Source organism: Brachyhypopomus gauderio, chromosome 13, assembly GCF_052324685.1.
Source record: "Brachyhypopomus gauderio isolate BG-103 chromosome 13, BGAUD_0.2, whole genome shotgun sequence".
Taxonomy (NCBI): domain Eukaryota; kingdom Metazoa; phylum Chordata; class Actinopteri; order Gymnotiformes; family Hypopomidae; genus Brachyhypopomus; species Brachyhypopomus gauderio.
This window is the reverse complement of record NC_135223.1, coordinates 21428787-21446125: the sequence shown is the minus strand read 5'-3', so window position 1 is coordinate 21446125 and position 17339 is coordinate 21428787. Positions and strand designations below refer to the sequence as shown.

Below are 17339 nucleotides of genomic sequence, written 5' to 3'. Positions count from 1 at the left end.
CAAGACAGAGTAAGCATGCCTTTACTTTCTATTAGTAGCAAGTCCCAGCTTAACCTGCCTGTACAACTCATCTGGGGTGGTATCACCAATGACTATTCAGCATTAGTGGACTCTGGTGCAGAAGGTGACTTCTTAGACACTGAGTTAGCTGATTCACTCCACATTCCCACAGAACCAGTGAATCCCTCAGAATAAATTCAGTGAATGGTCAACCCAACGGAGACAGAGTGGTGAAAGTACGTACCAAACCCCTGATGCTCAGAGTGGGTCTATTTCATTCTGAAATGAGACAATTCTACCTGGTGCCCTCTCCCCGAGATCCTGTTATAACCCGGTTTTCCCTGGTTGGCGAGTCATGACCCAGAGTTTTCATGGAACACTAGAGCACTGATAAGGTGGCGACCACACTGTTTAGAACATTGCATGCATTGGACCCCTCCGCTCCACTGCTGTTGAGAGACCCGACACGTCCCTCTCTGAGGCTGTTCCTAAACAATATCAGGAAAATACAGACGTGTTTCATAAGAGCCGTGCTAGTCTACTGCCCCCGCACAGGTCCTGTGATTGTGCTATCGACTTCCTCTCTGGAACAACCTTGCTGAAGAGATCCAAACCGTACCCTCTCTCTCGTCCCAAAGATGTGGCCATGGAGTCGTATATCAGCAAAGCTCTTCAGAAAGGATTCATCTGTCCGTCCACATCTCCAGTAGCTGCCGGATTCTTTTTCGTGGAGAAGAAAGGAGGTGGATTATGGCCGTACATTGATTACCGCGCACTGAATGCTGTCACTTCCAAGTATCCCTACCCTCTCCCTTTCATTTCAGCCTCACAGGAGTGTTTAATGGGCGCTACTATCTTCACTAAATTAGATCTAGGAAGCTCTAATAACTTAATACGCACACGTGAGGGTGATGAATGGAAAACAGCATTCGTCACTGTACCACTACGAATACCAGGTGATGTCATATGGGTTGTTGAATAGTCCATCGGTGTTTCAAACTTTTATGGATGAGATCTTCCGTGACATGATTGATCGATTTGTCTTTGTTTACATTGATGATATCCTAGTTTCCCCTTCCATCACGGAGCACATCGAACTTGAGAATAATTTGTATGTCAAGGCTGAGAAATGTGAAATCCACGTTCCCACGATTTCCTTCCTCGGCTGCACCCTATCTCCCATCCAGATCGCGAACTCCTGGCTATGAAACTCACACTAAAACAATGGCGTCATTGGTTGGAGGGTGCAGAACAACCTTTCATAGTATATACCGACCACAAGAACCTTGAGTACATAAGATCCGCCAAGTGTTTAAATCCACGTCACGCAAGGTGGGCTCTATTCTTTTCTCGTTTTCAATTCTCAGTATGTTACAGACCCGGTTCAAAGAATACCCAGGCGGATGCCCTATCTCGAATACACAAGAAAACACAGAGTGACGAAGTGACGGAGTGATGGAGTGACAGAGCTCCGGAGCGTATCTTAAAGGACTCTTGCTTCTTTGACCTTATCCGATGGGATGTACAAGACAACTTGGACGAGGCGTTACATACTGACCCAGGTCCCGAAGATTGCCTGAAGGGAAACAATATGTTTCAGTAACATTAAAGGGGCATATGCCTCAACTCGCCCAAGACACGGCTGGGACAGGTCATCCTGGCATAACTCAGACCAAACAGCTCATCATGCAAAGGTACTGATGGCCATCGTGGGAGGAAGATATCCGCGATTATGTACTCGCATGTGAGGTGTGTGCTCGTTCACGTACTCCACGCACCTTACCTACCGGTAAGATCCTCCCGTTACCTGTACCACGTCGACCATGGTCTCACTTAGCTATCGATTTTGTTACTGATCTACCTGTTTCAGAAAATAACACTGTCATTTGTGTCGTGGTAGACAGATTTTCAAAGATGTGTCATTTAATTCCTCGCCCCAAGTTACCCTCAGCTATGGAAACAGCCCTCGGTACATCGGTCCATTCAAGGTTCTTAAAAAAGTAAATGCTGTTACCTATAAACTCCTATTGGCCCCACAGTATCGCATCAATCCTACTTTTCACGTCTCTCTCATTAAGCCTGTACATTTCAGCCCCATGTCAGTCTTCTCTGTGCCTACTTGTCCCCCGGAGCCGTTGGACATCGACGGTTGACCGGCGTACATTGTCCGGGAACTACTGGAATCTCGACGTTGACGCGGTGGTCTCCAATACCTTGTCGATTAGGAGGGCTTTGGTCCTGAGGAGAGGGCCTGGGTACCGGCACTAAACATCCTCTGTCCCTCTCTCATAATTGATTTCCACGCTGCACATCCGCAATTCCCAGCCCGCCGTGGCCCACCACCTTCACGTCGTGGAGCGTCAAGAGACGCTCCATTGAGGGGGGGTAATGTCAGGAATGACAACTGATAGCCTAACTGGACTCACCTGTTTCTCATTACCACGCCCTCTTTCCCAGACATTCTTATACACCTTCGCTTCACTTCCTGGTTGCAAAATATTGCCAACTATGTTGCGTACCGAGTGTTCTACCTTCCTGTTGTTTCTCCTGTGTACCGACCTCTGCTTGTTCCCAAGACCTCGTCTCCTGCCTAGCCCTCTGGTGCCTCTTGGACTCTGCAACCTCGTTATGACCTTGGACCGGATTGACTACTCCCGTATAGCTACACGAGTTAACATTTGTAATGAAATGATAATATTTGTTGTTGTGTTTTGTTGTAATTATTCAAACAGTTAGGAACAGTTACAAGCAGTCTGGTAGAGGTTTTTACTTTTCTTAAGTGAGGTAAGGAGTAAAGAAGTTACTTCCTTGTTTGTTTTACTGGAAGATCAAAGTATTCTGTCTGTACCCACCATACAGAAAATAGTGGATGAACAGGTTTATAAGGCTTATATGGAAAAAGAATGTGCCTAAACCTGTTGACTTACAGTAAACATGACTTACCGTAACAACCTGTTTGTAGATAACAGTTATTTATCTCAAAATCGATTCTTATTCTGACTGTACTGGTCTGGTTTATGAGCTTGTCAGTGTACAACTAATCAACAGAAAGCATATTAATCAAATTTAACTCCAGCAGAATGTGGAAATTAGTGAACATGAACCATTTACCAGCTCTGCTAAAACGTCCTTACCTATAAAACTCACAATTTTCCTCCTGGAAAAGCTTTCTTATACAATAGAAATCAATATATAGAATTTACATTATGTAAAATTATTTAATTTTTTAAATAATAATATAATAATTAATATTATTTAAAGCAGCAAAGGAGCTTGATTGGAAAGTGTCCCATTTTGTTTTTTCATGTCCAAATATGTCTCAAAATTCTAGTTGATTTGTCCAACCAAAATACCCACCAAACGTAACAGTGAAAATACCAAGATCATCAGACACAGCAGCAGTTGTGTTTTCAAGCAACCTGTGGCCTTGAACAGTCTGCTGGCTGATCACATATATTTAGACCTAATAACAAGATGTCTAACACCAAGCATTAGACAGTAAGTGCAGTCCAGCCCTTCCACCACAGCCATATAAGAACACCCGGTGCTCTCGTCCCTCAGAAACACTGTAAAGCCAAGTGACCCTGTGGACGTGATGGTCACACCTCCAGCATGTAATGTTACCACTGAGACTTTCCATCTTACACATTTAGCAGACACTCTTATCCAGAGAGAATTACAATTTCAAACAGGCTACAGACAAAAGTAAATGTAGTCTTAGGGGTTGTACCCAAGGACTCCTATTGGTATGGCATAGAGCGTGCCCAGATGGGGCTTAAACCACAGTCCATAATGCGGGCAGTAACAGTTGTAGTTACTACATTCCATATGTTCTATGCTTGACCTAAATGAATTCTTCACATCTAAATGTATCCTTTAAGATAGGTCAAGATCTATAAAGCTATTAATTGCTATTACTAATTCTGTGACTGTTATATATAGATTTATTGGTATACAACAGTGACACTATATAGCAGTCAATAATGAATTAATTTAAACAAGCAACAGAGACTCTGAACTTCACTGCCAGCCTTATTTAAATTCAGTGACATGATTTCTGAGCAATTAATATTTTGCCTCTGACTAATTAATACCATGCAATCCATGTATATTTAATTTTAAATTGCTTTATTTTGAAAGTGATGTTTGATCCTTGTAAGAACAGTGCGTTCCTTATTTCAGTTCCTTATGTAATTTCATAGCAATGCGGAACCCCAGGAGCTAAAGAGGTCTTGTACAGTGAAGGCATCTGAAACCAGTTGGCTGAGTTGTGTAAAATGTGACATTCAAAGTGGCAATGCAATGTTCAAAGTGAAGACATATACCAGCTTCCAGAGAGCATCCTCTTAAACTTGACCCAGATTTCTAAATCAAATTTCATAATAATTTCATAATTTAAACCTGATTTTATTTGGCTAAATAAAGGTGGTGTTTGGTGGGTGCTCTTATCCAGGGTGATTTACTTTCAGTATGACTGTAAATGATAATCTCGCAACATCTATTGTATCTGCACTAACAAGAAAGGTTAGGTTACATTGACAAGTTGCCAGCAAGTGTATTATTTATTATTCAACCCTGAATGTCTGTGGAACGCAGGTTTCGTTTCTGGTCCCATAGTTAAATAAATATTCCATCGCCTCTAATACTTAAAAAATAAACATTTTGCACTTTTGGGAAACAAATGGCAGTATGAGTGATTCATATGCCAGTACATGAAAATAAGTCTACACTCATTTTACCGTGCGCACTAACTTGGGGTTCACACATCAGAAATGACACTAATCACACTAACTCAGAGAACACATCTCATTTCCCATAAGTCTATATCTGGCAAGTAGGACAAACTCTGCCCTTAACAGGTAATGAACAGCAGCAGAATGTACAGAGGTGTGACTTGCAAAAACAAAGACAACAGACAAAGAACATTCTTGGTGCTTATTCTAACCCACTTGGGTAGAGCCCAATATATCAGTGGGGGTGCGGTTAGGGACCGTACATACTCCATACATGTGACAATACATTAATTCAGAGAACATCCAGCTGTTCATTTCAGTCTCAGAAACAAGTGGAATTCACTTTAGAATACAAGAAACACTTGTTGCTTAATAGCTGTTAAGCAGTTCAACTCTTACTATGATCAACATGAAGCTAATGAATGTGTGAGAATATTTCTAGGACTTTGAAAGACCTTTATCGTAGGCTTGGCTTAACTTGTACAAAACAAAAGCCAACTCACATAGTCCTTACCATATGTTACATGCAGCTTTTACAGGCACACCTCCACTGCCTCTGATGTGGAACTGCACCTCTTAAACTACAGTCTGGTACTTTATCAGTCTCCACTACTGTATCATATACTAGTACATTCCTATAAACTTCTATACTACTTTAACTTAACATACATTTCAGTCATGCGTTTGCCTATTTTTCTTTTTGTTTCATTTTATTCAGCAATGAGTATAAATAACACAAGAACATACTACAGGATTTTGTACTAACAGCTGGACACTTGTTTTCAAGCTGTATTTAAGCTTCATTCAAATAAAGTTTCAGATTGTGTCCCTCAAACCACAATCGAATATAATGTCTCTAACCAACCTTCACAACCATAAATTTGTTGGCCCAGTCAAAAGAATGTCATCTGCAATATCATGTTTTTTTTACCTGTCATCTTGTTGATATGACACTAACAAAAGTGAATATGGCATTAAGCAAAGTGGATTCTGATTTCATTGGCAACATGGGTGGTAAACAAAAAGACCTTTGTCAGTAGCTTTAGTGTCACAACAGAAAGAGAAACCATTGTCCTTTAGAAAGGATTCTTAAGCTTCATTGCCTACAACAGCAATGCATCCAGTGCTTCAGCTACAGAATGACACACGTTTAGACCATAAATCTCAGATCTTTGGTGAACAGTTGGAGGTAAAGGCAGGCTTGTATACTGTTTACACAAAACGTCTCTGTCAAGATATGTTAAAACCATTTCTCTGTATGTTTACCTTTGAAGAATGAAACATATCTTTAGGATGGGTTTAGGTTTTTTAATTGCATAAAAATACACGTCTCCATCCATGAAAAATAAAGATTTACATTTAATGTGGGAGACAGAGGATCTTGAAAAACATGATATTCTTGCTGTTTTGCACATGTTTTTTTTTTTGTTGTAGGCACTTGGAATTACAATAAACATTCCCTTCTTAGCAAAAATAAAATGACTTTGGTCCTTTAAAGAATGGAGAGAGAAAAACAGAGGTTGATTGAAACCACAGTCAGGCTAGAGAAAAAAAAAAAAAAACTATAATTTTTTTTTTTTTACTTTTCACCTCAAAAATGCAACCATGTCTTACATCACCATATCCCAAATCCTGGTGCGCAGCATGTAGACAGAAAAACGCTGCAGATCCGAGCCGTAATAACTGCTGCATGTGAAAGATCAACCGTCATACATGCAGCCGGCAAACACAATACATGAGAATGCGATAGAATATGTATTAGAATGGGCTCATATCAGACATACAGCAGTAAATGATCAGTCCGTTGCAGTCGTACCAAAATAAAGGAACTAATCTCAGTTTACCTTTGTTTATAATCTCATTTTCACTGTAGAGATCACAACAATCAGGTGCTTGTGCATCTCCCCACAGGACAGTGAGTCGCTGGGGTTAGTTACAGGGGAGCCACGTCTGGTAGGAGCTACCGCATGTGTGGATCACTGGCTGCACGTGAGCAACATAGTAGTTACTGAAGTTAATGTCCCGTACATACGGGGCAGGCTGGTAGTAGCACGTGACGTTGGTAACAGTGGGCAGGGCGTTCTGCTCAGCCAGCACCCGCAGTGCCAGCGTGGCGATTAGGTTTAACGTCTGACGCCTCTCGTGCCCCATCAAGCACACCGTACTCTCGTTGACCACGTGGTGTAGTGTCGCTAGGCAGTCGTAGCGCTTGTGCTCCATGCCGACAAAATGGTTCTGCAGGTAGGCCTCCAGTTTCCTCTGCTGCTCGCCAATGTCCGAGAAGTCAATGAAAAACCGCGAGCACATGTAGCGCTGGAGCGATTTCATCTCCGTCTCCGATCTGGGCCGGAAACCCCGCACCAGCAGGTGGCAGTACTTCAAGAGCCCACCGCCCCGGATCTCCTCCGGGTTGCGTGTGGCGATGACCTTGTGGCGCAGGTGACCGAACGCCTCCTCGAAGTCCCCATACACACTCTCGCCCAACACGGAGGGGTGGAAGCTCTCAGACATGGGTGTCTCTGAGCAGCGGTCGAAGAGCAGCAGGGAGTCCAGACTTATCTGAAAAGAGTCCACGCTGAACTCAAACTGCCGTCTCAGAGAGTCCACGAACTTCAGCTCCACGTTCTTGCCCGTGTTGTTGGAGAGGGAGATGAGGCTCCAGCGGTCGGAGTCGTTGCACACCTTCACCAGCTTCTGCACGTACGCCTCCTTCAGCGTCAGAGCCGTGATACGCTCCTTACTCACGCCCTCTGGGAGGAAGTCCAGCAGGCTGTCCAGAACCACACCCTTAACCAGATGGAAAGCCTGGTCGTCTGACAGAGAAACTCCAAAGATCAGGTCCAAGTCCTTGTAGCCCAGCCCCGTGTCCTGGTGCAGGACGTGACTGGCTGCGGAGCCGTTCAACCGGACGTCCCGCACTGTCACTCCCTGTTCCTCCAGCCGTGCTCGTACAACCTAGAAAGACACATTTCCAAACAAAAGGAAAAGTAAATAATAATAAGTAAATATTTGACAGATATTTGCTTTTAAAACAGGTCTTACACCTCCGATTTATACTTGGCAGTGGACTTAACCAAGCATACCAAGTGGTTTTTAACACTCAGATTTGGCAATTTTATTATCATGAGCATGATCCTACAATAAGAGATTAGCCTGCATATGCTTAAGAGGTAAATTGCATAGTAATCTTGCAAATACCGTCACACACCAAGATAAGTTAAATCAGGATTTCCCAGTTTGCTTTTCAACTGATCAAACATTTCCATAATGCCTGCACACCTGTTCATTATTATACATAATAAAATAATAATATTAGAGAATGCAAGAGGAAAATGACACCAAACAGAAATGTTTTATTACAGAAATACGAACTGCTATGAGATCCATGGGTTAATATGAAGTAACTATGTCTATGAGCTCAAGAGCACGACTGTCCCATGCACACTGTCTCCTTCTACTAAGTCACAGTCAGTCAATGGACAGAAGAAAACCAGAGATCATTAGCACAGTGCTGTGATGTAACTACTCTGACTGGTGCTATAGAGTTTGTGCTCTCAACTGTGGAACTGACCCTTCACCAGACAGACTAAGCGTGTAAGTGTGAAAGACATGACAGAAAGGCAAAGCAGGTAGAACACTGTGAGCCAGTTATACACCAAGATTTAGCCAAAGACTAAATCAACAGCATCAAATTGAGAGTGAGCCCACAAATACAGAAAACGGCATCTAACTGCACAAAATGTGTTGACCTTAAACTGCAGTCTGAAACATCTATTTCTACTATCTACAAAATGAGTAACAAGCCACATTCAGTGTTTCTTAATGAAACACACACAAAGTCACACGCATCCCTAAAATATTGCAGGATACAGAACACATAATTGCTTAATGTAGTCACACTTTATTTAGATATTCATGTGTCACAACCTGTTTGTGGCTTGGATTCTATCTTCCAAAAGTATTTAAGTATGTGTGCACATCTCAGTTGGATATCTGTTCTAATTAAGAGTGGTGTTTTTTCTCTACAAATCATTACGACACTGAATACATTAGCCTACGGATAGCTTGCCATAGTTTACACAGCTTACTGGCAGTTTTACGTCATATGCTGTGCAACAGCGTGCAGTGCTTTCTGCAGGACCTATCTAGAGTTTTTAAAGTCTACAGTATTCCAGCAAGCCGATACACCCACATACATATTTTGTCAGTAATAATGTCTTAACAGTGCCCTAGTTAAGTATGGGTTCAAGACAAAAGCAGACATTTTTTTCTGAAGCAGGTCCACCCCCTCAGAGTTATATGTGATGTTTAACATGGTTTTTGAGTTCAGCCTTTAGGTGCTACTAATGCATGGTGCACTAAACTACTGCTGTAAAATGAAAACACTGCATAGCTTCTTTTCACAACATCCTGATGAGTAAAGCCGAGCTTTCAGTGTGCATTGTTATTCCGCAAAACGAGTCCTATCCTTCATATGCTAGACATCTTACGCAAGCTTGAACAAGCAAAGGTCGGCAACCTTTCCCAAACCTCTCAAACACCTCCTCTACACACCCTGCATCAAAACAAGCTTTATCACTAAACTGAAGGTACACTGTCAGGGCATCTTCATATTTACATGCTGAAAAATAACAGACAGCTAATTAGTCAACATTGTCTTTTATTTGTATTTCAATGTATAATAATAATAATAATAATAATAATAATAATAATAATAATAATAATAATAATAATTAATTTTATATGTACAAAGTGCTTTTATTCAACTGGCTATATGTCAGAAACTGTAAGATCATAGAGGGAGTTATGAAACAAGATAGACAAGTCCCACATGGCTGGCACTTCCAGAAGACCCTTCCATCTTTTGGACAGATCCATGGGGGCTTAGAGGACATGACAGTTCTGTGCTGCCAACAATGATTATTGTAGGGATTAAATAATATAGGTTACACATAACCACCATTGCCCATGTCAAAATAAGCATCGCATACGTTTTTGAGCAAACCTAAGGGAATATGTAGATAAAGTTTGAATCACATATTTGGAAGAATGGATGATTTAAATAAGGTGTTAACAAAATGTGTTTATATTGGATTCACCAGGACTGGAATTTAAATCTTGTGGATATTTGTGATGCAGTCTGTTCAGGGATCAATGTCCCAGGGGTCAAGAAAAGTGTAGCATTTGCAAGAACATCTGCGTCATTAACATAGTTGTTTAATTAGCTAAGCATGGCACATTCTCTGTCCACTGACTCAAGGGGCAAAGGCTAAAAATGTTTTGCTTATCACAGACGTTCTGCAAGTAACATGTACAGACAAGTAGCCTTTACAAGCTTCTGCTTTTGATTGGCGACAGTGGACACTCTGGATTATATCCCTAGATTAAATAATCAACCACTTATTTCCTAACCTGCATAATCTGTATGTGGCATCTGTACATGATGAAGTCATGGGTACCTGTTTTAGAAAACTATAAAAGATGTTTTTGATGAGAAGATGACTGATACAAATGTTACATTTTAATTTAAACGTTACAACCAGCAAAATAAGCTCTCGGATTAGTAAAAGCGACTAATCGGACTAGGAATAACGACTGGCGGCTGTAATCCTCGCATTTTACCTGCACGATTTGCCGAGGTTGAACCGAAAGCGTCGGGAAGTTTCCACGTCCGTGAATGGGAACCGTCTCGCCAAGAATAGAGTCCAAACGCTGCACCTGCTCCCAAGATAAGACACTAAACCGCCGGTTCTGTTCCGACCCATCACCGGATGTCATGGCGGTGTGAGAAAAAACGGTCCGGAGAAAAACGGCTCTACTTTCTAAGATACGCCGCCGTCTCCGGTTTCAACACTGAACTACAGCTAAGGTTCACGTCCTTGTGTCGATGGGTTTTGGTGTTTTTTTAATCAGTTCCGAACTGGTCTTCCTGATAACTTTCCGCTACAGTCTACCTTCACAGTCTACACGACCTGCCTGCAGTCTCCTACATCTCTCTTCTGCCTGGTTCGGCCGTCTGTGAGATTATATACCGCCCGGATTTACATGCGCGTGCTGATTGGACACGGAGCTCGTGCACTTTTTGTGGACCGCTGGTCCTAAAGAACTTCTGGTCGGGTCCATACTCGGTGTGGCAGAAATGATGTTGAATACGTGGTTATGATTTTGTCTTATTTTAAAGTGTAAGAGCTTCACTTAGGTGTAATCTGCAGCTAAAATGGGAATAATTGGAAAGAAAAAATAACAAAACAAAAAAAAAACTCTACATATCTATTAATAACCTGAGTCACAATTAAGCCACAATTTACGAACACAGTTTACATGTCGTGTTTTAATAATTGTGAAAATTAATACATAATATAAACATTACTTAACCTATGGTATATTGTCAATTCAAAAAGTTTATTATACAAATCTGAACGAGCATTCAGTAACATGGAACGAGGTTAATTTGATTTGATTACGATTATAAGAGAACGATAAGCCTGTGGAAAGTATTCAGTTGTATTTTCCACCTAGATAAATTATCGCATGTATATTTCCATTGGAAATTTAACTGTAGCCTTGATGTGTAAACGAACTGATAACAGTAACTGGTGTTTTCAGGGATTGGTGCCGATTACTACCTCGGTAAAGAGCGGGGAGGACGAGGACCCGCGGGTCTTACACTGTGGACAAAGAAGACAATAAGCATTAAGAATAATGTAATAATGATGATGAGCGGGGTTAGTGCGCATGCGCGAGTGAGAAAAAGACGGTGTGTGTGTCCCTCTTAGACTGCGACCGGCGCAGTTATGAAACTAAAACTGAAATACAGAAATCACCCTCTAAGAAAGAGCAGCCATAAAATTCCTCAACTAATATTTTGAATATTGAATATTAATTAGTCAAATTCAGAATTCTAGTTGCATTTATGGTTTGTTTTGTTTGACTGAATGGAAGTTAATAGCCTTAAGGAACTTACTGAGACTGTAAATCACTCTCATGGTAATTAGGCCTCTGTAAATACCCTAACTATGTCGCTTTGTGACAGAAAGGATTTGAACAGTGGCAAGACCCAGTTTAATAAGAACACATAGAAACTGATTTCATGATAGCCCTCTGTACGTTTCAGAAACGGAATTAGCTTATTTACACTGTAAAAGTTAGAAACAATCAGTTATGGAATAATTCATCAAATTTGTGCAGTTTGCATATGTGCAATGCAGTATAATGCAGCTTTATTGTGCAATTCAGTATTTACTACAGCACTGCACATTGCAAACTGGGTGGGATTCAAGTGGAATGATCTAATCAGCTAGATGGTCTAACTGAAATATAACGAGATTCAGTCTGGCTGATCAAAGAATAACAATCGTTGGCTTGTTGACTTCCAAGATTTGCAACATCATTTGTGAACACTTTGGGAGTAGGAATCCACACCCAGTAAACAGTGAGACATACCTGAATCCTAAAAGAAACAGACGTTTAAATGTATACATTACTGATTATGTCTCTGTTAGTAGTGTCTTTTGGTTCAGCAAATTTTGGATCTTTATGTACTAGATGAACTGGAGCTGTAAGTCTAGTGGGTGGAGTTGGATTTTCACTGTTTGATCACACCTTACTTATTCAAACCCCACATAGCTCAAATAGACAAAGAACCTTTTATAACATAAACAGTAAGCACCTCAAGGATGCTATTTAGTTGCTGGTGTTCTTATAATGAAATAGTTTTCTGAAAATGAGTGATATACTGAACTCATTCATTCAGTTAAAAGAATAGTTTTAGGCATCTAATCTATTAGGCAATCGTAAATCCTTTTCCAAGTTATTATTTATTTGTATTTATATTTTACTTATGGAGCACTATGAGTTATCCTTAAAAAGGAGATGTATGTCACTGGTAAGAAGGCACATCTGTTTCATGGGAGTGACAATAGACCAGGATGTCACAAGATTGACATCACAGCATAAAATAAAGCTGAAAATAGCCATGACTAATAAGAGGTAGATGTTATGACGCTGAGTGCTCTGTTTCACAAAACCACAAAAGGTTTTCAATTGGAGTTGCTGGTTTGCTAGTCATGCACAGTTTGGCTGAGAATATATTATTTATCAAATCTAAGGAAATTAGTCCATCATATGTGCAATGGTGCAATGACTCACTCTAAACACTGCTGAACGAAACACACAGTAGTGTCATATATCATTTGGATAGACCCCCATTTAGTTTTAGGGAAGAATAAAAACACAGCATTCATATATCAAAAGAAATAGGCTTAGACATTTGGTAGTTATGGCAACAGTAGTGTTTATGTGATTATAGTAGGTCAGGATTTTCCTTTCTGTAGGTCATAGAGTCTACTGTTCTAGTTTGGGTTTGATAAGATGCAGGAGTCCTTACTTTCCTACAATAGCTGTTCAACCTCTCGAGCAAAGTTATATAAGCTGAGTGGCACCTGTAGTGTGAGCTCCTCTTGAGTGATTGCTTGCTTACAAATCTTTAGATCTGCAAGTTAACAAGGGAAACTGGTACTGATAACAGAGTTCCATAATATATATAGTAACACTGAATCTTGCAAATTTCAGATCTTCCGAATTTCCAGGGTGCAATACTTGGTGAATGGTCAAAGAAAACCAACAGAATGACATGGAACCTCTAGCACAGAGTACTATTTATAAGAATTAAAAAAGAGAAGCATTGCAAAGTTCTTTTTGACATTACTGGAAAGATAAAACAGAAGCAGCTACTTGTTGCTTATTCACAGCACATCTGTAAGCCCTGTTCAAAACCAAACATTCCATCACTCCAAAGGTCCTGCAATACATTCTCTCTCTCTCTCTCTCTCTCTCTCTCTCTCTCTCTCTCTCTCTCTCTCTCCCTCCCTCCCTCCCTCCCTCAGTTGATTTGTTTTGTTCTGTGCCTGTGTCACAGACAGCCAGGTGAGTCAAGCAGAGGATATAATACTTTATTATGTAAGTTTCATATATGATTACATGCGGTTAACACATACAGACCAGCAGCACAGCATGTTGTGAAAGGCTGAAGGATTACAGTGTTATAACAGGGCTGGGACACTTACAAAAGGAGTACTTGGCATTGCCATGCAAACAAAAATACATAGCAACATGGAAATGTTTGAATAGTCAGCTGTTTTAAGGAGCGATAATGAAGTGATGATAAGTAAAATGGGATAAATACAAAGCATTTGCTCTTAAAACTTTGTTTTTCTATTATGTGACCTTATATCCTGCCAATTCATGTATTTTCATATAGATACATTTCTGTACTTTTAAAATGTATTTTCATTTAAGTAGTACCGGTATATTGTTGAAGATTTCATATATTCTTTAAAAAGCACGTAAATGAGTGAATGTTCAAATCAATGCTACACCACAGAGTTTATTTGAAACATTTAAAAGTGGGTGGCTGCTCTCATATAGCTGCCAGACCAGTCATGCATTCAAAGTAACTAGTTCATCTGATACTCTAACAAAGTCATTTTACAGCACATCTGAAAAGCCACAGAGATAGCATGAGAAAAAATGAGGTCACCCCTTCAAATGGAGTGTCTCAAGGGAAGAGAGACCTTAAAAAGGACCTTTGGAAGTGTTACTTAACACTGTCCAAACAAGTATTGAAGAATCCTCCCACATCTGTCTGCCTTATCTAGATGGTAACGAAAAGAGGACACAAGAAATCTTTCCCAATTCACAAAAAGTTCTGCCAATTGACATATCCAGTATACATCATATGTGAGCACAGCTTATGCATTTCTATTGAAAAGTTATTCCAAGTTTAAACTTTGCTTTTTAATCGAGGGTTAAACAAATACTTGCAGTAAGGAATTTGTAGAGAGACATTGTTTGTCCTGCATGTCTAAATCATGAAGCTTCGCGTTCCACTGCCAGAGTCTTGATCGTGTTCACTATGAAGATATGAGTATGGGTTGAGTACAGACGTTTCTTGGGAATTACAGTGGTGGTGTCAGGTAGTACATTCCTACTCACCAGCCTAGTGGCAGAGTTATAAAGTCATCAGTGTGGCCCATTTTCACTGCACCATGGCCTGAGGCTAATAACTTCCTTGAATATAAACCACAGGAATGTAGCCTATCCTAATTTCAGTGCCCAGTGACTCTGCCCATGCTGATGTTAGTAAATGAGGTGAATAAAGCCAGTAGCCACTTCCACAGAAAGACTGGGGTCAACACTGAGGTCTTCCCGCTGCTGCCCATATTTACACAGAGATGGGGGGAGCTGCTCGCAACACATTGGAAAGTCATTTCTCATTTCCACTGGGAGCTACTTGAATCCTGTACTGCAGGTATTATGTAGAATTTCCACTCACTGGTGCCTCGCCGTGTAGTTAGGCATGTGTTATTCTGTAACAATGATAAATGATTTGTTTATAAAATAATTTTCATCTTTTGGTTCGCTCACATCCACCAGTGTGAATGTGAATGTTAGTCCATATTGTAGCCTTTGGCAGTTAACATCAGATGCTCAGAATTAGTAGATGATGACACATTAGTAGATGACTGAGCTTTGCTGCCAAGGACAAATGTGTGTGTGTGTGTGTGTGTCCTAGATCAATAATTTTGGAGTAATATAAGTATATAAAAAAAGGTCTTCACATATGAGCCATATGATACTACATCAAAACTATGCGCAAGACATATCTAAAAATAAAATTTTTTACAATTTACTGTATTTCCATCAACAGACTGCAGGTATCAGTATTTTGTATTATTATCAGTGACCGGCATCCTGCCTTTGTGGCTATTTCTTATTTGACCCTGTAACTCTGTTGTTGTTGCTGTTTATGAATAACTGAGAAGCAGATGGCAATCTCTTCTCTTCTAGTCATCTGGGATGCAGCAACAAACCCAAGGAACAGATTATCAACGACTTTTATGGCCACAGTCTTATCAGCCTTCATTTTTACTGTTATTGCTCCAGAAAGAAAGCATAATCAAGTGAATTGCTCCATGGGTGCTGACGTATTTATTATATAGCAGTCTGGATAGTTTTCCCACTGTTTTTAGACAAACTGAAAAAGCTTTTGCTGGTTAAATGTACTTGTAAAGATCCTTAGAACGATTCTTGTTTATCCACACTCAAGGCAAACTGAAACCATAAAGTAGTGACTTAAGGCAAAATTATACCATAACGCACAAAGCCCTTCACATAAATCACCTCGGTGGAAGTTGACCTTACACGTAGCAATGGACAGCTACTTACAGTTTACATGACACATTTTAACTTGATCTTTATTACTTATTTAATATGCTCTGATGATTCCGCAGGTGAAAAGTTTTGAAATCCACATCCATCATTCGCGTTTTATCATTTATCATCACAAGGTATTTACATCCAATTCCAACAGTGCTCAAACACTGTGCGAATAATACAACACTACATGAACATAGCTACAAGTACAGAAACAATGCTTAGGAATCCAAGATAACTTCTAAGTTTGAGCTAAAAACAAACATTAGTGTCAGTCTGTTACAAAGTGTGTCTGTATGCAGCGCCCTCAAGAATTATAACCCCTGATAAAGTTTAACACAAAGGCACTGAACTATGGATTCTAATTGTAGCGTTGGAAACACCCTGGGATGCAGCCATTTCCTGCGGCTATCCAACTGCTGCCCAATTGGAGGAAATATTATCTCTTGATCCAATAATCACACAGTCTAAGTTCCAGTTGTTTTGGAGTAAACCCTGATAGTGGAGATGAGCATTTTATATGTCTGAAATATTTTTAATCGGCTGTGCCTATTTATGAAGGTCAGTTCTGTCTCTATAAATTCACTGATCTTCATCTAAGTGTATGTAACTGATAACCAAGCATCTTTTCAACACCATTTTTGCTCATCTTTATCAACTGGCCTATGATTTAGGAGGATATTATAAACAAACATGACCATAATAAACATTCATATTTCTATGGTGTGCCCTTCACTGCTATGAACATCTAATGCCATCTAAGGCCCACACGTTACTCTAACCAGCTTTACATATTTATCTTGATGTGTAGATTCAATGTTTACAGGCATTTGCAATTTGTCAATTACTGTCAAACATTACTGTCAAAGAAATTCCAGATGTAAAAGTCAAAAATTAATATGAAATTTGGAGGACAAGATTAGGCAAACTGGGATGTGAAGACAGGGCTTTAACTTCAAAAACTGCTGACAGCTAAGCTACATCCAAAGAGTAATTATTTGACTTAAAAAAGATTGAAACTTTCACCTTTGGACAGCACTTTGTAGAATGTGTGGGTGGTCTTTACTGATCAGAAGATCAGACCCAGACACACGTAGGATATGGTGTACATAAATGACTGAGAACTACATCATGTATACACATAATGGTACTTCTCATTATCAGATATGGTGAAAGTGTTAAGCTATGTTGCACTGAGGTATACAATAATTGAAACACTAATCTGTTTAGGTCATCAATGCAGTTAACCTGGATTCATAGTGTGTGATTCATAGCATACTCTAGACAGAAGTCATCTTGGTTTCTGGGTCTTATACCTACAGTATATAAATTCCATCTATCCATTTTGGTATTTGTTGGATATGATTTCATATTTATTTGTTGACATAGCTG

General features: G+C 40.0%; 1 protein-coding gene across 1 annotated transcript; it reads right to left on the bottom strand.

Moving 5' to 3' along the window:
• Positions 1 to 5506: 5506 nt before the first annotated feature.
• Positions 5507 to 10728, bottom strand: tent5ba (terminal nucleotidyltransferase 5ba). The gene is made up of 2 exons (XM_076971692.1): positions 10356 to 10728; positions 5507 to 7688 (listed from the first exon to the last, which is right to left on the bottom strand). Exons 1-2 carry the CDS (start codon positions 10509 to 10511, stop codon positions 6663 to 6665), a joined length of 1182 nt encoding a protein of 393 aa, XP_076827807.1. The 5' UTR covers positions 10512 to 10728; the 3' UTR covers positions 5507 to 6662.
• Positions 10729 to 17339: the final 6611 nt, after the last annotated feature.

Coding starts and splice junctions, on each gene's coding strand:
- tent5ba (XM_076971692.1), bottom strand. CDS start 10,511: ATGACATCCGGTGATGGGTCGGAACAGAACCGGCGGTTTAGTGTCTTA. Junction 7,689..10,355: donor AACCTCGGCAAATCGTGCAG/GTAAAATGCGAG, acceptor GTGTCTTTCTAG/GTTGTACGAGCACGGCTGGA.